The sequence below is a fragment of the Girardinichthys multiradiatus genome, chromosome 22 (assembly GCF_021462225.1).
Source record: "Girardinichthys multiradiatus isolate DD_20200921_A chromosome 22, DD_fGirMul_XY1, whole genome shotgun sequence".
In the NCBI taxonomy this organism is placed as follows: Eukaryota; Metazoa; Chordata; class Actinopteri; order Cyprinodontiformes; family Goodeidae; genus Girardinichthys; species Girardinichthys multiradiatus.
In genome coordinates, this window is record NC_061814.1 from 3,681,991 (window position 1) to 3,705,148 (window position 23,158).

General features: G+C 43.5%; 1 protein-coding gene across 1 annotated transcript in view; it reads right to left on the bottom strand.

Annotated features, from left to right (window-relative positions):
* Positions 1–23,158, bottom strand: part of LOC124859614 (B-cadherin-like) — a 51,815-nt gene that overhangs the window by 19,507 nt on the left and 9,150 nt on the right. The window contains exons 2-3 of the mRNA XM_047352501.1: positions 11,514–11,628; positions 498–586 (exon numbers count right to left, since the gene is read on the bottom strand). Coding sequence (XP_047208457.1) covers positions 498–586; positions 11,514–11,628 — 204 coding nt within the window. The remainder of the gene's footprint in view (positions 1–497; positions 587–11,513; positions 11,629–23,158) is intronic.

Here is a 23,158-nt window from a genome sequence, read left to right on the forward strand (position 1 = left end):
CCAGTGAGCAGTCCCCATGATTGTGTCGTCTACTGACCCTTAACCGTTGCAGATTCTTTGGGCTGATTAGCTGATTTGGTTGTGACACCATGAGTTTCCAGTATGTAACTTTTTCACCATATTTAAAATTTCTGAGACACTCAAATTTGTGTTTTCCTTATCTGTAAACCATATTCATCAAAATTACAAGAAACAAAGTCTTGAAACAGTTCACTATGTATAATGAATCTATGCAATATGAGTTTCACTTTCTGAAATGAATGACAAAATCTAAAATGCTACATGTTGAGTAAGCTGAGAATAAAACAATAGGCAACTATTACATTTGTGCAGACCTAAAAACATCATGATGTTTGTAAACACTACAATTTTCCTTACTTCTTATACTATCTAAATGCACTAGTTTTTCTCAACTAACATAGATTGTCTTACAGTTACTTTAAGGGTTCAGCATAAACATAAATTATCTGGGTTCTGCCTTTGCAGTTTGTACTCACAGTTAACATCCCATCTGTCTGGACCAAAAAACGGATGTCATCAGAGCTGAAAAGGAATCTTGTGCGGCCCGTGCAGTCAGTGAAGCCAACTGGAAATCAACAAAATAAGCAAATGTTAAACATGTACATTAGTAACTGCTATTTTATTAGTGCATACTTTTATTTAACTGGGAAATTTATCTGTTAGGATTAAAAAGGGGTTTTACAAGAGTTGTTTACTCATGACAGACAGCAGCATGATTTACACATGGTTACAGCACACACAAAAAGTATACAAAAAATATAGCATATATGTTGTAAACTGGAGTCATGTGGTGAGGGAGATAGCTCTGGTCTCTGATTCAGTGTTTTTAAAGGGGGTGCTAGGGAACCTAGGGAAAAAAAGTTGGAGGGCTGATAAGAAAAAAGAAATGCAAAAACCAAAAAATAGAATCTAATTATTTTTTGAATTCGTTCGTTCGTTCGTTCGTCGTCTTCCGCTTATCCAGGACCGGGTCGCGGGGGCAGCAGACTCAGCAGAGACGCCCAGACGTCCCTCTCTCCAGACACCTCCTCCAGTTCCTCCAGGGGGAGCCCAAGGCGTTCCCAGGCCAGCCGAGACACATAGTCCCTCCAGCGTGTCCAGGGCCGTCCCCTGGGCCTCCTCCCGGTGGGACGTGCCTGGAACACCTCCCGAGGAAGGTACCAGGAGGCATCCGGTATAGATGTCCGAGCCACCTCAACTGGCTCCTCTCGATGTGGAGGAGTAGCGGCTCTACTCCGAGCCCCTCCCGGATGGCCGAGCTCCTCACCCTATCTCTAAGGGAGTGCCCGGCCACCCTACGGAGGAAGCTCATTTCAGCCGCTTGTATCCGTGATCTCGTTCTTTCGGTCATGACCCAAAGTTCATGGCCATAGGTGAGGGTAGGAACGTAGACCGACCAGTAAATTGAGAGCTTTGCTTTTCGGCTCAGCTCTCTCTTCACCACAATGGACCGGCACAGCGCCCCCATTACTGTGGCAGCTGCACCGATCCGTTTGTCGATCTCCCGCTCCATTCTTCCCTCACTCGTGAACAAGACCCCGAGATACTTAAACTCCTCCACTTGAGGCAGGAACTCCCCTCCAACCTGAAGAGGACAAGCCACCCTTTTCCGGTCGAGTACCATGGCCTCGGACTTGGAGGAGCTGATCCTCATCCCAGCCGCTTCACACTCGGCTGCGAACCGCCACAGCGCATGCTGTAGGTCTTGGCTAGAGGGGGCCAGCAGGACCACGTCATCCGCAAAAAGAAGAGACGAAATCCACTGGTCCCCAAACCAGACCCCCTCCGGCCCTTGGCTGCGTCTAGAAATCCTGTCCATAAAAGTTATGAACAGGACCGGCGACAAAGGGCAGCCCTGCCGGAGTCCAACATGCACTGGGAACAGGTCCGACTTAGTGCCGGCAATGCGGACCAAACTCCTGCTCCGCTCGTACAGGGACCGGATGGCCCCTAATAAAGGGCCCCCGATTCCATACTCCTGGAGCACCCCCCACAGGGCATCACGAGGGACACAGTCGAATGCCTTCTCCAGGTCCACAAAACACATGTGAACCGGTTGGGCAAACTCCCATGAACCCTCGAGCACCCTGTAGAGGGTATAGAGCTGGTCCAGTGTTCCACGGCTGGGACGAAAACCACACTGTTCCTCCTGAAGCCGAGGTTCGACTATCGGTCGGACTCTCCTCTCCAATACCCTGGCGTAGGCCTTACCAGGGAGGCTGAGGAGTGTGATCCCCCTGTAGTTGGAACACACCCTCCGGTCCCCCTTCTTATAAAGGGGGACCACCACCCCAGTCTGCCAGTCCAGAGGCACTGTCCCCGACCGCCACGCAATGTTGAAGAGGCGTGTCAACCATGACAGCCCTACAACATCCAGAGACTTGAGGTACTCAGGGCGGATCTCATCCACCCCCGAAGCCTTGCCACCGCGGAGCTTTTTAACCACCTCGGTGACTTCAGCCTGGGTGATGAAAGAGTCCAACCCCGAGTCCCCAGCCTCTGTTTCCACCACGGAATGCGTGATGGCAGGATTGAGGAGATCCTCGAAGTACTCCTTCCACCGCCCGATAATGTCCTCAGTCGAGGTCAGCAGTCTCCCGCCCCCACTATAAACAGTGTTGGCAGAGCACTGCTTCCCCCTCCTGAGGCGTCGGACGGTTTGCCAGAATCGCTTCGAGGCCAACCGGTAGTCCTTCTCCATGGCCTCACCGAACTCTTCCCAGGCCCGAGTTTTTGCCTCTGCCACAGCCCGGGCCGCAGCACGCTTGGCCTCACGGTACCCGTCAGCCGCCTCAGGAGTCCCACAAGCCAACCACAGCCGATAGGACTCCTTCTTCAGCTTAACAGCATCCCTTACTGCCGGTGTCCACCACCGGGTTCTGGGATTGCCGCCACGACAGGCACCGCAGACCTTACGGCCGCAGCTATGGGCAGCAGCATCGACAATAGATGCAGAGAACATGGTCCACTCTGACTCTATGTCTCCAACATCCTCCGGGATCTGGTCGAAGCTCTCCCGGAGGTGGGAGTTGAATACATCCCTGGCCGAAGGCTCCGCCAGGCGTTCCCAGCAGACCCTCACTATGCGCTTGGGCCTGCCGAGTCTGTCCGGCTTTCTCCTCCTCCAGCGGATCCAACTCACCACCAGGTGATGATCAGTGGACAGCTCAGCCCCTCTCTTCACCCGAGTGTCCAAAACATGCGGCCGAAGGTCTGATGATACGACAACAATGTCGATCATCGACCTCCTGCCTAGGGTGTCCTGGTGCCAAGTGCACTGATGGACACCCTTATGTTTGAACATGGTGTTCGTTATGGACAATCCGTGACTAGCACAGAAGTCCAATAACAAAACACCACTCGGATTCAGATCGGGGAGGCCATTCCTCCCGATCACGCCTCTCCAGGTGTCACTGTTGTTCCCCACGTGGGCGTTGAAGTCCCCCAGCAGAATAATGGAGTCCCCGGGAGGGGCACTATCCAGCACCCCCGACAGGGACGCCAAGAAGGCAGGGTACTCTGCACTACCACTCGGCCCGTAGGCTGAAATGATAGTCAGAGACCTCTCCCCAACCCGAAGGGGCAGGGATACAACCCTCTCATCCACTGGGGTAAACCCCAACACGAGACGGCTGAGCTGGGGGGCAACAAGCAAACCCACACCAGCCCGCCGCCTCTCCCCGTGGGCCACTCCAGAGTAGAAGAGAGTCCAACCCCTCTCAAGGAGATGGGTTCCAGAGCCCACGCTGTGCGTGGAGGCGAGCCCGACTATTTCTAGTCGATATCTCTCGACCTCCCGCACAAGCTCAGACTCCTTCCCCCCCAGCGAGGTGACATTCCACGTCCCTAGAGCCAGCCTAAGCATCCGGGGATCGGGCCGTTGAGGTCTCCACCTTCGTCCGCCACCCAATCCTCTTTGCACCGGTCCCTCACGGTTCCCCCTGCAGGTGGTGGGCCCACTGGAGGATGGCCTCGTTCGGGCTTGGCCCGGCCGGGTCCCGCGAGGAGCAACCCGGCCACCAGGCGCTCTCCGACGAGTCCCGACCCCAGGCCTGGCTCCAGGGTGGGACCCCAGCTCCGCCGTACCGGGCGACGTCACGTGCCTCGATATTGTGTTCTTCATGAGGGGTTCTTGAACCATTCTTTGTCTGACCCATCACCTAGAACCTGTTTGCCATGGGAGACCCTACCAGGGGCATTTAGGCCCCAGACAACATAGCCTCTAGGATCATTTGAGCACTCAAACCCCTCCACCACGTTAAGGTGACGGTTCAAGGAGGGGTATTTTTTTTTTTTTTTTTTTTTTTTTTTGTGATAACATGTAAATATTGCAGAGTCCCAATCAATGTCATTTGACGATAAGCTTTTCCAGTTCCCGTTTACTTCTTGCACTCAGGAAGATCAACCAACAGAAATGCACTGTACAGCCTCATGTCAGGTCTGCAGGGGCAGATCTCCGCCTCTCTCTCATCTCTTCCAACAGCAAGTTTTATTTTTGCCAAACGTTTCACGTTCTCAACCAGATCAAATGAGTTTTTGCTGTTATCTCAAATCACTGAGGGACTCAGATGGCCTGTATTTTTCTGGGTGTTTTTTTATTTTTTTTGTATTTAAGCAAAATGATGATAATTTTTTGAATTATCATCATAAAATATATTGTAACATAATCTAATCTCTCTTTTTATTATTATTATAAAATATAACTGATAATAATATAACATAAGCTCCAGGAGGGCGTTACAGAAATGTTCCCACTACTTCAACAGGAGCTGCTGTCATGGAATGAAATGATATGGGATCTATCTATCCATTGATCCAGTCCCACCTGGAGCAACTCCAAGGATATTTCAAAGACTATTTCACTGACCTTGAAAACAAACATTTGAACTAGGTTAAGAACCCCTTTGCACCCTGTGTCCATTCCAGTTTGGTCTTAAAGCCAAAGGAGGCGCTGACTAAGATGACAAAATGACAAAATCAAGGGACTTAGAACTGAACAGGGCTGCACGGTGGCGCAGTTGGTAGCACTGTTGCCTTGCAGCAAGAAGGTCCTGGGTTCAATTCCTGGCCTGGGGTCTTTCTGCATGGAGTTTGCATGTTCTCCCTGTGCATGCGTGGGTTCTCACCGGGTACTCCGGCTTCCTCCCACAGTCCAAAGACATGCCTGTTAGGTTAATTGGTAACTCTAAATTGCCCTTAGGTGTATGAATGAGTGTGTGCATGGTTGTTTGTGTGTTGCCCTGCGATGGACTGGCGACCTGTCCAGGGTGTACCCTGCCTCTCGCCCATAGACTGCTGGAGATAGGCACCAGCTCCCCCGCGACCCACTATGGAATAAGCGGTAGAAAATGACTGACTAGAACTGAACTGTGAGGCTTTTTCCCTCCCCTTTCTAAATACTGGCTCCACACACACACCACCCATCCTCCTACCCAGCAACCCTTGCTTTCTCCCATCTACAAAAAAATACTTGTGTGAGTGTGGCTCTTCAACGTTTTTGGTTCTCAAAACCAAAGACATAACATTTCTGCACATAGACAATGACATGCGTATGGCACTGACAGACATTAAGCCCAGGCTTCGCAAACTGGGCAGGAGACACCAAGCCCATCCCTTCCACTAGAGTAATCTCTGCCTGTCACTTCCAGACAGACACAAATAAACTTGAGAGAGTTTTGATTAATGTCGTTCTTTTCATATTATTAACAGTTTGTTAAAAGTTTAGTTATGCAGTGGAAAAAAATTGTGTTTAAAGCTGTTATATAACAATATTCTGATGCTAATCAAAAATAATGATTATTGAATAGTGAAGTGAGAAAAAACATTCTAAAACTTCATCTTTGTTTACATGTTTTGTAGTTTGTCTGTGGCTTTGCAAAGGGGGTCTCCAGCCAGAAGCTAATTCTGTTTGGGGGGGCAATGACATGGAAAAGTATGGGAACTCCAGCTCTGGTTTATTTGAATCATCTGATGCATGCTTGTCCATTAGCCAATCCCTATTTGGTTTGTCTAGTACAAATAGCCAATGATAGCCAGCACTGCAACAATACTGACACAGAATGCACACCCCTTTAACATGACTCTGTAGGTATGAGTATCACTTGATTCTCAATCAACAGCTCCACCTTTAGCATTTGCTTATAATAGCTAAACTTGTATAGGTTATCCTGTTGTGGGTCCAGTCACACTGCTCCACCTGGATCAGAGCTGGTATGTGATCAAACATATTGTGTTTGCTCTGCCTTCCATCTCTGTAGTATATTGGTGCCAGTAGGTTAACCTTAACAATTCCTCTAAGTAGCTGGCAGCGGCAAAGCTGCTGCTTTACCTTTGTCCTTTGTGTTTTTATTTTAGCTCCGCCTTGCCTTTGCATGGCTTGACTTTTAGACCTATACAACTGTTTTGCATATTCTGTCATAAATGGACAACAACATCGAGTCAATGACAATCAGCTGGTGGCATCAAGTCTAATACAGCTGCGTGAATGTGCTTTCTGAAGGCCTAACCCCCAGAGAGATCTGTGCTTGAGGGAGTGATTGTCTTTTTGTTTTTTTTATCACTGCAACAAGTTGTTTTCTAACCATTTGTTTTCCTCTGAAGCTGCAAGCTGAGAGCGGGGTAGTTTCTCCTTGGTGGTGGCATCCCTTTCCTGTGTAACGTGTGCAATTTGTTTTTCATTTAGTGTTTTTTCCTTACTCTGTGAACATTGGTGTGGTACACAGGTGACCTGAGCTCCTTTTCCGCTGTGGGAACCTTCAGCCAAAACCCGAGTAATTTTAGTTTTTTGAGTCCAAACTTACATGAATAAAAGGACCTGATCTGGACCTAGGACTTTTCCAGATCATCCCTGGATTGTTAAAGGGGTTGGGGTTGTGTTCAAGAAGACATCCTACAATGCCTTGTGCCACCAGCAGTGGTAGTGGATTTAAGTATACAAGCTTTTAGTGTTAAACCAGTAATTTGTAACAAAGTAGTTTTAACATGTTTTTAAGTGAAAAAGAACACCTCAAAACTTTCCCGGTGTAGTCAGTTCATCAAGAATGAGCCTACTTTGAAACGAGTCTACGGAGCAGCAGAGCTCCGCTAACAAGCCGCGGTGGCTGCTGGCTCGGTGGCCCGTTGGAGCTGTGGAACCACTATCTGATCTCAGCCAGTCTGCCATTTTCCTGCTATCTGTTATCTATTTGTGGCAGCAGAGACTAGATATAAAGCATTTAGCATATGTGTGAAATGCATGTAAAAAACATTTTTTGAGTTGTATTTTATAAACTGTCGCAACTTTCTCCTTACAATGCAAATTAATTTTGACTTACCAAAAATTTTTTTACGCGTGAATATTGATGGAAATATTTTAATACACTCCTTAATGATCAAACAAAGCACTATCAGGTTTTCTTAACTTTTTTTTATGTAAATCCAACTTAGCGGAGTGTAAAACTCTTTTTCCAGTTTTCGTAGTTTTATGCAGATATCTCTGCAGGAGGAGAAACCACATTTCAAGGTTTGGATGCAGTTTCACGAAAGCTCTCAGTGATCCTCTTCACCCTCATGTCCTGCCTTCCTCTACTCCACTGTCTACGCATCTTGACATTTTTATAACAATTTGGTTATGATTAGAGTAAAGGTATCAGTTCCCTGTTCTTTCCTATTGATCATCTGTTTGTTATTCTACTAAACAAATTTATAAACCATTTTGTCTGACCCTGTATATATCTCATGAGTTAGCCTGATAAAAGCGAAAAGTTTTTTAATCAGTGTTTAGTAGTTATTGTAAATGAATCATGCAGTTGTAAAGCATAATTTCTGGCCTGATACAGGTTGGTTAAAAATTAAATGTAAAAAATTTAAACATTTCCTGCCTTTTCCTGCTAATGGATCCAGTGCAAACTTAAGGAATAATGGAAGAATTTGATCAACTGTAAAACTTTAAAGCTGCTCATCTAGTTTCCAGTTAAGGAAAAAATGAGCATTGTCTTTCAAAGGGACTAAATGAATAAAGCCAGGTGTGCATTCTAAATATTGTTTTGTGAACAAATGGGCTTCTTTTAGTCACAGCTTTCTCCAGTACGAGGGAGTATTAGGGCCGGACTAAGATAAATTATAAGAATAAAGTCATTACATTAGGTCTACAATAATACAGTTGTAACAATACGAAAACAAAGTCATAATATTACAAGAATAAAATGATAATTTTACCAAAATAAAGTCATAATAATATGAGAATAAAGTCATGATTTTAGGAGAAAAAAAACAATGGGGTTGGATACGTAACCTGCTGTGTGTGTCTCTGCACTGCTGTGACAGACAGCCTCAGAAAAAGAAAGGAAGGGAGCTTCAGATACCTGACTGAGCTGCACGAATGGCATAGACTGTTTATATTTAAAAATCAAGCACAACCCAAACCGAGCCTTTGCCTATGCCAGGCCGCCCCTAGACCTGAAAGACAGGAGTCACCTAGTTCCATCCTCGTTGCTGAGAGGTCTTTAAAGTAAATGGTAAATAAAGTCCTGTTCTCTTCGAGCCAGCGCGTAATCTCAGCACTCATGGACTTCTATTTACCACCCATGTGTTTATGACTGACAAATTGCTCATTCGCCACAATGCAAATCTGTTGTGGGGCTTGATCCAGATCCGGCACCTGCGTGGCCTCATGAGGGTATATAGCCTCATGTGCTGCTTCCTGTCACTCTGACTCCTGTGGAGCCACTGCTGTTGCTGCATCTTCGTCCACATCTGTTATGGGAGGTGCAGGTGAGGCAGCTGCACTTTTAGGCTACGTGCACACAGCAGGTCTTGACGCTCAACTCTGTTTTCTTGCTGAAATCTGATTTTTTTGGTGTGGTTGTTAAAACTACTACTTAAATGTGACCCTCATTAGACTTCAGATGGAATGGTTCATGACCTCAAACCGACCCACATGCGCTTACGGAGAAAGTTAAAAGTTAAAATGGAGGTCGGCGTCAGTGTATAATTTTTTAAGTAGCTGAGCAATAGGAACCGACAATATTATGACCACATCATAACAAGACGAGGAAAGGCAAGAAAAAAGAGAGCTCTATTAACTATTAGCTAGACTAGACTAACTATTTACAATGGCCTTTTGTGGAGCACTGACTGGTACTTCTGTAGAGAAAGTCACATGAAATGCAACACGACCGTTCAGACTGCAAACAGATACATCAGATAAGTATCCAATTTAGCTCCACGTATAAAAATGGAACAATTCTGATTCATTTGTCAGATATGGGCCGCATTTGCCTGTTATATAAATGTCAGCTTGCTGTTACACTGTCCCATCTTCTAAAGCCATTAAATGTCTGCTTTTATTAGTGGTAATTCACTCAAGTTATAGCAGCATGGTTTTTGTCAGTATACAGGTACAGTTGTGTCCATGCTCAGATGCCTTGGCCTTGAAAAACAAGTTTGGGAACATGTTTACCCTGCTAGGTAGCATTAAAGAATGGGTAGAAAATGAAACCTAAAGATCTTACGGCTTTACTAGTGATTGGCTGTTTACAGGAGTGGAATGGCATACAGGACTACTGGGAATTTTCCCAGTGCATTAGTGGGCCAGTGGTTCAACCCGCGGAGGTGTTGTCGCGCTTGGACCCGCAGTCATGGTCTTGTTTTTGTTTTGTCTTTTTCAGAGGACTCCAAAGTGTTTTAGAGTACAATCAGTTATCCACCCAATCATACACACATTCACACATTGTAGCCACACTGACAGAAGTGAGGTTGCCATACAATCTGTGCCACCATTTCCTCTAATCACCAGAAGCAGGCAAGGCGGGTTCACTTTTTTTAAAGTAGTTTACAAAAGCTAAACGTTTACTTCTACTTAAGTTTGTTTTATTCTGTTAGATTTAAAATCCCATTCTTTACAGAGTAAATATATATAATAATCAAAATAGCGTTATTTGCGCTAACCAGGTGCACATCTAATTACTGCGGGTAGTAAGTCAATACATGGACAGTATCTGGTTTATGTTCGACTGTGACTTGTGACTATGTAAACATGCTAAATCATATTTTAAAAATTAATGTAAATGGTATCAGTCTTATCTGGAGCTCATGTTGTGATTATAATTTGTATTGGCCAAAGCTAAAAAAATAACAAAAAAACACAGGATCAGGCGCTCAGTCTGGAGTCAGGTATTTCAAACTATTAGATATGAGGTATAGTGATACATTGGACAAAGGATGGAATGAAGATCAGATTTGCCAGGTTCTGGGGAAAAGAAGAACCACAGAGAAGCTTCATAGATGTAGTGAAGGATGCAGAGGATTTGGTGTGACAGAGAAGGATGCTGAGATGAGGGAGATGATCAGCTGTAGAGAACCATAAACACAGCTGCTGACAGAAGACATTTGGAAATCTATGTTTACACATTATATAGCCCAAATATTCATAATGTTGAAATTTTTTTGTTGCATCTCCATTTATGAATGTGCTCCTTTAATTAAGAACTGTTTGAGACCAATATCTCCTCCTATCTCATCAAAAAGTAACTTTTGCTTAAAATAAAATTTTAATGAGATACTTATTACTTTTATTTTAGTAACATTTCACTATGGTAACTTGTATTGGAGTAATTGAAGTAATTTTATCAAAATATGTTTCCTTGAATACCTATTATTTTTCTATTTATTACACCTGTGAAAGGCAGATATAGTAAAGATGCTGAAGGGTGATAAGATTATAGATGATGCAGCTGAAAGACTTCGTTGCTGCAGAGGTTACTTATAATGTGAACAATACAGGTTTCAAATACAGCAGCTTTCCTGTTTTTATTCCTCTCTATTTTGTTAGGTTCAAGTTGGTAAGTTTGGAAATTTTGTTGAAAAGTAAGAAACTATATGGCTTTGTTATAGTGTACCGTATAAACTAAATATTTATATATACACTACCGGTCAAACGTTTTAGAACGCCTTTCTTATTTAATGGATTCTTTTATGTTTATGACTACTTACATTGTACGTAGATTCTCACTGAAGGCATCAAAACAATAAATGAACACATGCAATTATGTAGCAAGCAAAGATTTGTAAAATAACTTAAAAAATATTTTATATTTTAGATTCCTTAAAGTAGCCGCCCTGTGCTGTGGTGACTGAAATATCAACCTTTGGCCGTCTCTTATCGAACCTCTGGGAAGTTCTTTCAAGACTCTTTGGAAAACTATTTCAGGTGACCACCTCATGAAACTAATGGAGAGAATGCCAGATGAGCAAGGCAGTAATCAAAGGGTGGCTATTTTGATATGAAGAATGTAAAATATAAAAATGTTTAGAGTTATTTCACACGTTTTGCTTACTCAATAATTCCATGTGTGTTTATTAATAGTTTTGTTGCCTTTGGTGAGAATCAACAATGTAATATGTCAGAAACTTCTAGGCCACATTTTCCTCCCCAGTCTGCCCCCACCTGCTTATAGTCGGGTTTGAACTTGTTCAAATGAAAGGCTATATTATACAATCACTTATGATCTTACCTTTGCCCAGTCTTGTGCCATGTCTCAGATGTTTTTTGGCCACTTTGAATACCAACAAATTTGACTCAAATCCAGGTACACATGATGACTCCTCTGCAGCTACAACAGCTGGGAGCTGAAGGAGAAGAACAAAATGCAACCTGTTTATTATTGTGGGAGCTTATTGCTCTTTTTAAAACATATTTGAAATTTTCTCTTGAAAATATTTGAACAATTTAAAATAGTTTTCATGAAAGACAGTGTTCCTTTGAATTCCTAATTTTACTGACTTGTAGAAACTACAGTTTCAGCAGGTAAAAGTGTTCTTTGTTTATGGGTAAAAAGTCCAGGGACCGGTGGCCATAACGTGTCCATTAGAGCAGCTAAGCATATTGGCCTGGTCAGTGATATATTGTTGTTCTTTAACAGTGCGGCCAAATGTTAGAACAATTAATATATGCAAGATTTATAAAGACAAGGAGAAATGGCAGACTATTACTTTTAAAGTAGTTGGACTACACTTCACCCTGCAACACCTTGACCACCCAGGGATGTACGCCAGGATGCTGTTTATGGACTTTAGTTCTGCCTTCAACGCCTTCAACGCCATCAACCCAGACATCCTCCACCAGAAGCTCATCCAGCTCAAAAGCTTGTCCTCCACCTGTCAGTGGACGACAAGCTTTCTGAAGGACCGGCAGTAGCAGGTGAGGCTGTGGAGCATCTTCTCCCGCACAAGAACCATCAGCACTGGCGCAGCCCAGGGGTGTGTTCTCTCCCCACGTTTCTCTCATTACACAAATGATTGTGCCTCAGCGGGCCCATCTGTGAAACTCCTGAAGTTTGCAGATGACACTACTGTTTTTGGACTTATCCAGGGCAGCAGTGAGTCTGCAAACAGAGGTGGATCGGCTGGTACAATGGTATGGTCAGAACCACCTGGAACTTAACACACTCCAGACTGTGGAGATGATAGTGGACTCTCGGAGAACACCACCCACACATACATTTGACAGAGTTCCAGAACATTATCATGCATACTGATCTCACATTATATTCTATTGTAAAGTCAGTTGTGTATATATGTACTTTTAAAATGTTTACATTAAACTTGTAAACATTTTATTTAAGGAAGGTTTGATACAAAGGAATTTATTATTTAAGTCTTACCTGAAATAAGATGATTGTAACACTCCAAGCTAAGACCCAACTAGTGCCCATTTGTGTGGAAAACTTGTCAATACTCTTTGAAAATAAAACAAAAGGTACAAAAGAAACAAAAAAAAAAACTATTATTTTGTAAACTCAAAATCTACAGTCTCTCTCTGATGTTCTCTGAAGAAGTTTCAGTATCTGAATGAGTAAACTCCCATGGGTAGTTTCAGTGTTTGATATCAGATTACACTTGTTCCGGGTTCTTATGATCACAGAAACAGAACAAACCTGAAGAGGCAGATACCACACATTTCTCTTTCGCATTTTTTATCTTTGAAGGCTTGCAGATATTTAATGCATTAGTAATAAAGCAACCACTGCACACGAACCCACAGGTATGGCCACACACACACACACACACACACACACACACACACACACACACACACACACACACTCATTCTTGTTTTGCTATATGTAGTGAGGACCATGTGTTGACTCCCATTGACTTCCATTGATTTTCAGTCATTTTCAACCCTTTCTATGCCCTAACCCTGACAATAACCCTAAACCTAACCATTACCAGTGCATGCCTAACCCTAACCTTAACCTAAAGTCAATTCATACCTTAGTCCTAAACCTAACCGTTAGCAAAATAGGTTGTGAGGACCAGCAAAATGTCCTCACTTTGGTACAATCGGTCCTCAATTTGATGGTGAAATCGGGAAAATGGTTCTCACTGGGATGCCAAGACAGGAACACACACACACACACACACACACACACACACACACACACACACACACAGCACGCAGCTTGGGTTTTGTATTCTTTTGGGGACTTTGCATTGACTTACATTCATTCCTGACCATTACCATAAACCTAACTATTACTAGTACATACCTAACCCTAAACCTAACCTAAACTTAATTCACAACTTAGTCCTAAACCTAAACCCTAACCCAACAACAACAGCATTTTCCCCAATGGGAACTGGGCTTTTGTCCCCACAAGGACACACAACGTAGTGTGTTTTCAGAAAATATACCTCACCATGTAACAACACACACAAACACACATATTATATACAGGGGTTAGACAATGAAAGTGAAACACCTGGTTTTAGACCACAATAATTTATTAGTATTGTGTAGGGCCTAATTTTGCGGCCAATACAGCATCAATTCGTCTTGGGAATGACATATACAAGTCCTGCACAGTGGTCAGAGGGATTTTAAGCCATTCTTCTTGCAGGATAGTGGCCAGGTCACTACGTGATACTGGTGGAGGAAAACGTTTCCTGACTCGCTCCTCCAAAACACCCAAAAGTGGCTCAATAATATTTAGATCTGGTGACTGTGCAGGCCATGGGAGATGTTCAACTTCACTTTCATGTTCATCAAACCAATCTTTCACCAGTCTTGCTGTGTGTTTTGGTGCATTGTCATCCTGATACACGGCACCACCTTCAGGATACAATGTTTGAACCATTGGATGTACATGGTCCTCAAGAATGGTTCAGTAGTCCTTGGCAGTGCCCATCTAGCACAAGTATTGGGCCAAGGGAATGCCATGATATGGCAGCCCAAACCATCACTGATCCACCCCCATGCTTCACTCTGGGCATGCAACAGTCTGGGTGGTACGCTTCTTTGGGGCTTCTCCCCACCGTAACTCTCCCGGATGTGGGGAAAACAGTAAAGGTGGACTCATCAGGGAACAATACATGTTTCACATTGTCCACAGCCCAATATTTGCGCTCCTTGCCCCATTGAAACTGACGTTTGGCATTGGCATGAGTGACCAAAGGTTTGGCTATAGCAGCCCGGCCGTGTAGATTGACCCTGTGGAGCTCCTGATGGACTGTTCTGGTGGAAACAGGAGAGTTGAGGTGCACATTTAATTCTGCCATGATTTGGGCAGCCGTGATTTTATGTTTTTTGGATACAATCCGGGTTAGCACCCGAACATCCCTTTCAGATAGCTTTCTCTTGCGTCCACAGTTAATCCTGTTGGATGTGGTTGGTCCTTCTTGGTGGTATGCTGACATTACCCTGGATACCGTGGCTCTTGATACATCACAAAGACTTGGTGTCTAGGTCACAGATGCGCCAGCAAGACGTGCACCAACAATTTCTTCCTCTTTTGAACTCTGGTATGTCACCCATAATGTTGTGTGCATTTCAATATTTTGAGCAAAACTGTGCTCTTACCCTGCTAATTGAACCTTCACACTCTGCTCTTACTGGTGCAATATGCAATCAATGAAGACTGGCTACCAGGCTGGTCCAATTTAGCCATGAAACCTCCCACACTAAAATGTCAGGTGTTTCAGTTTCATTGTCCAACCCCTGTGTGTATATATATACAAGTCCTTCTCAAAATATTAGCATATTGTAATAAAGTTCATTATTTTCCATAATGTCATGATGAAAATTTAACATTCATATATTTTAGATTCATTGCACACTAACTGAAATATTTCAGGTCTTTTATTGTCTTAATACGGATGATTTTGGCATACAGCTCATGAAAACCCAAAATTCCTATCTCACAAAATTAGCATATCAGTAAAAGGGTCTCTAAACGAGCTATGAACCTAATCATCTGAATCAACGAGTTAACTCTAAACACCTGCAAAAGATTCCTGAGGCCTTTAAAACTCCCAGCCTGGTTCATCACTCAAAACCCCAATCATGGGTAAGACTGCCGACCTGACTGCTGTCCAGAAGGCCACTATTGACACCCTCAAGCAAGAGGGTAAGACACAGAAAGAAATTTCTGAACGAATAGGCTGTTCCCAGAGTGCTGTATCAAGGCACCTCAGTGGGAAGTCTGGGAAGGAAAAAGTGTGGCAGAAAACGCTGCACAACGAGAAGAGGTGACCGGACCCTGAGGAAGATTGTGGAGAAGGGCCGATTCCAGACCTTGGGAGACCTGCGGAAGCAGTGGACTGAGTCTGGAGTAGAAACATCCAGAGCCACCGTGCACAGGCGTGTGCAGGAAATGGGCTACAGGTGCAGCATTCCCCAGACCTGGGCTACAGAGAAGCAGCACTGGACTGTTGCTCAGTGGTCCAAAGTACTTTTTTCGGATGAAAGCAAATTCTGCATGTCATTCGGAAATCAAGGTGCCAGAGTCTGGAGGAAGACTGGGGAGAAGGAAATGCCAAAATGCCAGAAGTCCAGTGTCAAGTACCCACAGTCAGTGATGGTCTGGGGTGCCGTGTCAGCTGCTGGTGTTGGTCCATTGTGTTTTATCAAGGGCAGGATCAATGCAGCTAGCTATCAGGAGATTTTGGAGCAGTTCATGCTTCCATCTGCTGAAAAGCTTTATGGAGATGAAGATTTCATTTTTCAGCACGACCTGGCACCTGCTCACAGTGCCAAAACCACTGGTAAATGGTTTACTGACCATGGTATCACTGTGCTCAATTGGCCTGCCAACTCTCCTGACCTGAACCCCACAGAGAATCTTTGGGATATTGTGAAGAGAACGTTGAGAGACTCAAGACCCAACACTCTGGATGAGCTAAATGCCGCTATCGAAGCATCCTGGGCCTCCATAAGACCTCAGCAGTGCCACAGGCTGATTGCCTCCATGCCACGCCGCATTGAAGCAGTCATTTCTGCAAAAGGATTCCCGACCAAGTATTGAGTGCATAACTGTACATGATTATTTGAAGGTTGACGTTTTTTGTATTAAAAACACTTTTCTTTCATTGGTCGGATGAAGTATGCTAATTTTGTGAGATAGGAATTTTGGGTTTTCATGAGCTGTATGCCAAAATCATCCGTATTAAGACAATAAAAGACCTGAAATATTTCAGTTAGTGTGCAATGAATCTAAAATATATGAATGTTAAATTTTCATCATGACATTATGGAAAATAATGAACTTTATTACAATATGCTAATATTTTGAGAAGGACCTGTATATATATATATACACATGCGCTGTAAACAAAGAATGCCTTCAAAAATGGTACTGTTAATCAACAGTACAAACAAACAAAATGCAGTGAATGAACAAAAGAGGAATCTAATCAAATCAATATTTGAATACTTAATCCTTAGTTTTCCTCATCCAAATTCGTTCGTTCGTTCGTCGTCTTCCGCTTATCCAGGACCGGGTCGCGGGGGCAGCAGACTCAGCAGAGACGCCCAGACGTCCCTCTCTCCAGACACCTCCTCCAGCTCCTCCAGGGGGAGCCCAAGGCGTTCCCAGGCCAGCCGAGAGACATAGTCCCTCCAGCGTGTCCTGGGCCGTCCCCTGGGCCTCCTCCCGGTGGGACGTGCCTGGAACACCTCCCGAGGAAGGCGTCCAGGAGGCATCCGGTATAGATGCCCGAGCCACCTTAACTGGCTCCTCTCAATGTGGAGGAGCAGCGGCTCTACTCCGAGCTCCTCCCGGATGGCCGAGCTCCTCACCCTATCTCTAAGGGAGTGCCCGGCCACCCTACGGAGGAAGCTCATTTCAGCCGCTTGTATCCGTGATCTCGTTCTTTCGGTCATGACCCAAAGTTCATGGCCATAGGTGAGGGTAGGAACGTAGACCGACCAGTAAATTGAGAGCTTTGCTTTTCGGCTCAGCTCTCTCTTCACCACAATGCACCAGCACAGCGCCCCCATTACTGTGGCAGCTGCACCAATCCGTCTGTCGATCTCCCGCTCCATTCTTCCCTCACTCGTGAACAAGACCCCGAGATACTTAAACTCCTCCACTTGAGGCAGGAACTCCCCTCCAACCTGAAGAGGACAAGCCACCATTTTCCGGTCGAGTACCATGGCCTCGGACTTGGAGGAGCTGATCCTCATCCAAATTGCAAAGCACTAAAACCTCTTCTGTTTGTTGTTTTGTACTGTCCACCAGGCCCTTACTCTTAATTTTTAGATCAGTTTTCAGACCTTTTATCTGATTTAGTGTTAAATACAGATAAAGTTATTATAGTGGGGGATTTTAACATTCATGTAGACGCTGAAAGTGATAGCCTAAATATAGCGTTTAATGCTATCTTAGACTCAATTGGCTTTGATCAAAACATAAACAAACCTACCCACCTTTGTCTTCATTCTCTGGACCTTGTGCTGACAAATGGCATTGAGTGTAAAGACAACAATATTCTCTCATAACACTGTCCTGTCTGATCATTTCTTAATAAACTTTGAGTTTAATTTAACCGAGTACTCCACACCTGAAAGAAAATTTCATTATAGTAGATCATTATCAGGCGATGCTGTAACAACCTTTAAAGAATCTGTTCCACTTTTAGTTTCCTCATTATCACTGAAAAGCACAGTGGAGGGCAATAATTCTGTTTCTGCCCCTTCACAAATTGATTCTTTTGTTCATAGTGTTTCTTCATCATTGCGCGATGCATTAGACAATGCAGCCCCCTTGAAAAAGAAGGTAATCATTAATAGGAGGCTAGCTCCTTGGTTTAATTCAGAGCTGCGTACTTTAAAGCACAATGTTAGAAAATTGGAGAGAAAATGGCGCTCTACACACCTAGAGGATTCCTACTTAATCTGGAAAAATAGCCTACTGTTGTATAAAAAGACACTTCGCCAAGCTAGAACAGCTTATTTCTCATCATTAATAGAAGAGAACAAGAGTAATCCTAGGTTTCTCTTTAGTACAGTTGCTAAACTTCCACAGAGTCATGGCTCTGTTGAGCCATCCATTCCCTTAGCTCTTAGCAGCCATGACTTTATGGGATTCTTCTTAACTAAAATTGATTATATTAAAAAGAAAATCTTTGACATACTCCCGAAGATGATTACTTCATCCTCAGCAAGTGAGACAACATTGGAAATAACTGCGGAACTTGATTTGTGTTTGGACTGTTTTGATCCTGTGGAGCTTCCTGAGTTATCAGAAATATTAGCTTCATTTAAACCTTCAACTTGTATGTTAGACCCAATCCCAACCAGATTATTTAAGGAAGTGTTCCCTCTGATTACCAGCCCCATTTTAGATATGATTAATCTATCTTTAGTAAATGGATATGTACCACAGGCTTTTAAGTTAGCTGTAATTAAACCTTTACTTAAGAAACTTTTGCTTGATCGAGATGACTTGAAAAATTACAGACCTATATCCAATCTTCCATTCTTATCTAAAATTCTTGAGAAAATTGTTGCTAATCAAATGTGTGAGCATTTATACAGCAATGACCTGTTTGAAGAGTTTCAGTCAGGTTTCAGAGCTCATCATAGCACTGAAACAGCTCTGCTGAAAGTCACTAATGATATTCTTATGGCCTCAGATAATGAACTTGTGTCTGTTCTGGTTCTGTTAGATCTCAGTGCTGCATTGGATACAGTCGATCACAAAATTCTCTTAGAAAGGCTGGAATATGCTGTAGGGATCAGGGGAACAGCGCTAGGCTGGTTTAAATCTTATCTGTCTGACAGATTCCAGTTTGTTCATGTAAATGATAAATCATCTTTAAACTCCAGGGTTAATTGTGGAGTACCACAGGGCTCAGTACTTGGGCCAATTCTCTTTACTATATGTATGCTTCCAATAGGTCAAATTATTAGGCAGCACGGGATAAATTTTCACTGTTATGCTGATGATACTCAGCTTTACTTATCCATAAATACTGATGAGCCAAACCAGTTAGATAGACTACAAGCATGTCTTGAAGATATAAAAACTTGGATGACGTTAAATTTTTTGCTTCTAAATTCAGACAAGACAGAAGTTGTCGTCTTTGGACCGGAGTCTTTAAAAAAGAAACTGCTTAGTCAATCACTTAACCTGGATGGCATTAGATTGACCTCTGACAATAAAGTAAAAAACCTTGGTGTTATTTTTGACCAGGACATGTCATTTAAATCCCATATTAAACAGGTTTGTAAGATTTCCTTCTTTCATCTCCGGAACATTGCCAAAATTAGAAATACCCTATCTAGGAGTGACGCTGAAAAACTAGTCCATGCATTTGTTACTTCAAGGCTGGACTATTGTAATCCATTACTATCAGGATGTCCACAAAATGCAGTTAAAAGCCTTCAACTGATTCAAAATGCTGCAGCAAGAGTTCTGATGAAAATTAAAAAGAGAGATCATATTTCTCCTATTTTAGCTTCCCTTCATTGGCTCCCTGTTAAGTCCAGAATAGAATTTAAAATTCTCCTCCTCACATATAAAGCCCTTAATGATCTAGCTCCATCATACATCAGAGTTCTGATTGGTCCATATGTTCCTAACAGAGCACTTCGTTCTCAGACTGCAGGTTTACTGGTGGTTCCTAGAGTCTCTAGAAGTAGAATGGGAGGCAGATCCTTTAGTTATCAGGCTCCTCTCCTGTGGAACCAGCTCCCAGCTTTAGTCCGTGAGGCAGACACCCTGTCTACTTTTAAGGCTAGGCTTAAAACTTTCCTTTTTGATAAAGCTTATAGTTAGAGTGGCTTAGTTTATCCTGAGCTATCTTCCTTATTTTTTACCTCCGTCTTCTTCCCTCCCTGTTGGTTGGAGTAAGGGGGAGCCAGGTTTAGCCTAAACCGGCTCAGTTATGGTTGAGGTGCAAACACACCCTCCATTTCTGCTACCTGTATGACCCCTTCTCTTTTCCAATGGTTATAATCAGTCTGACAGAGAGAGGTATCCCAATCATTGTGGTTTTTAGTATAACAATGACCATCAGTGGGACCCTTTGTGAGGTGCCTTGAGACGACATTGTTGTAAATGAGCGCCGTTTAACTAAATAATCTGAACTCAAACTATCTGTGTAGTTATGCTGCTATAGGCTTAGGCTGCTGGAGGACATAACGACCACTGTCACCCTCTTCGCTACATTCTGACACTACTCTCCAATTTTGCATTATTTGCTGTTATTTCAGCTTTTAACCTTGTTCTCTCTTTTCTCTTCCTAGAAGCTACACCTGGCATGGCTCTGTGTCTGCCTGTGACACCGTCCGAGCTTCTGCTGGCAACAACTTATTGCTCACTCTCTACCGATGATCCACATAGCCCTGTCTTTTAGTGTTTAACCCTTTCTCTCTCCTAGACATGGAAATTGACTGAGCTTTTACTGTAACTAATTATTTGTGCTCTCTTTCAGACTCTAACCTTGAAAACTGGCTCAGAGTTTATCTGTTCTTTCTTTCTAGGTGAGACGACTAAAGGAGCTACATCCATTAACATTTACTTTTCCTTCCCATAGAAAGTACTTCTGGATCAGTGCTTCTTTGTTCTTTTTGTGTCTATGCTCTGTTCTCTCAAACCCCCAGTGGGTTGTGGCAGATGGCCGCTCACACTGAGCCTGGTTCTGCTGGAGGTTTCTTCCTGTTAAAAGGGAGTTTTTTCTCTCTGCTGTCGATACATGCATGCTCAGTATGAGGGATTGCTGCAAAGTCAACGCCAGTGACTGTCCACTGTCTCTACATGCTCATCCAGGAGGAGGGAATGCTGCAAGTGACTGACTGGATGCAATCTGCTGGGTTTCCTTAGATAGAAAAACTTTTTATCCAATTTGAATAAAATGCTAACTCCGACAGCACTGTTCAATTGTTAGGATTAATTGGAATGTATGTACCTGACTGTTGTGAAGTGCCTTGAGACAACATGTGTTGTGAATTGGCGCTATATAAATAAAACTGAATTGAATTGAATATTTGGTGTGACCACCCTTTGCCTTCAAAACAGCATCAATTCTTCTAGGTGTCAGGATGTGACACTCTGCAGTCCAGATATTGAACTCTTGGCAGTAGGTTTTTGTCCATATTATTTATCCAGAGAGTTCACCAGTGTTATTTTGGCAACAGTTTACGTTCCACCTTCCGCTGTTGCCGACACTGCATGTGATGCCATCAGCTCAGTTGTTGCTAAGCTACAGACACAAAACCCCAATGCTTTTGTGACAATTTCTGGTGATTTTAACCATGCTTCACTCTCTGCTACAGTTTGTCAGCTGCTCTACCAGAGAAAACAAAACATTGGATTTGTTTTATGCAAATGTCAAGGACTCATACATCTCTACAGCAAGACCTCCTCTAGGCAAATCAGATCACAATCTTGTTTCTCTCTGCTCAAAATATAAGCCTCTTGTTCAGAGACAACCGGTAATAAAGAGGACTGTGAGCAAATGGTCACAGGAAGCTGAAGAAGCACTGCAAGGTTGCTTTGAGGCTACAGACTGGGATGCACTGTGCCAGCCACATGAAGAGGACATCAATGCCATGACTGAGTGTGTAACTGACTATATAAACTTCTGTGAGACGCTTCCCCAATAACAAACCCTGGATCACCGGTGACCTGAAGGACCTGCTTAACAAGAAAAAAAGAGCCCTCAGAGAGGGAGACAGAATTATTGAGGAGTATACAGAAGAAACTTACAGTGCCTTGCAAAAGTACTCGGCCCCCTTGAACTGGTCAACCTCTTGCCACATTTCAGGCTTCAAACATAAAGATATAAAATTCAAATTTTTTGTGAACAATCAACCACAAGTGGGACACAATCGTGAAGTGGAATGAAATTTATTGGATGTGTCAAACGTTTTTAACAAATAAAAATCTGAAAAGTGGGGCGGGCAATATTATTCGGCCCCCTTGCATTAATACTCTGTAGCGCCACCCTTTGCAGCAATTACAGCTGCAAGTCACTTAGGGTATGTCTCTATCAGTTTTGCACATCGAGAGACCAAAATCCTTGCCCATTCTTCCTTGCAAAACAGCTTGAGCTCAGTGAGGTTGGATGGAGAGCGTTCGTGAACAGCAGTCTTCAGCTCTTCCCACAGATTCTCGATTGGATTCAGGTCTGGACTTTGACTTGGCCATTCCAACACCTGGATACATTTATTTGTGAACCATTCCATTGTAGATTTGGCTTCATGTTTTGGATCATTGACTTGTTGGAAGATAAATCTCCGTCCCAGTCTCAGGTCTCTTGCAGACTCCAACAGGTTGTCTTCCAGAATGGTCCTGTATTTGGCCCCATCCATCTTCCCATCAATTTTGACCATCTTCCCTATCCCTGCTGACGAAAAGCAGGCCCAAACCATGATGCTGCCACCACCATGTTTGACTGTGATGATGGTGTGTTCAGGGTGATGAGCTGTGTTGCTTTTACACCAAACGTATCGTTTTGCATTGTGGCCAAACAGTTTAATTTTGGTGTCATCTGACCAGAGCACCTTCTTCTACATGTTTGTTGTGTCTCCCAGGTGGCTTGTGGCAAACTTTAATTGAGACTTTTTATGGATATCTTTGAGAAATGACCTTCGTCTTGCCACTCTTCCATAAAGGCCAGATTTGTGCAGTGTACGACTGATTGTTGTCCTATGGACAGACTCTCCCACCTCACCAGTAGATATCTGCAGTTCATCCAGAGTGATCAGACTTGATTACACACAGATGGATTCTATTTATCATCATCAGTCATTTGGGACAACATTGGATCATTCAGAGATCCTCACTGAACCTCTGGCGTGAGTTTGCTGCACTGAAAGTAATGGGGCCAAATAATTTCATTCCACTTCAAAATTGTGTCCAAATTGTTGTTG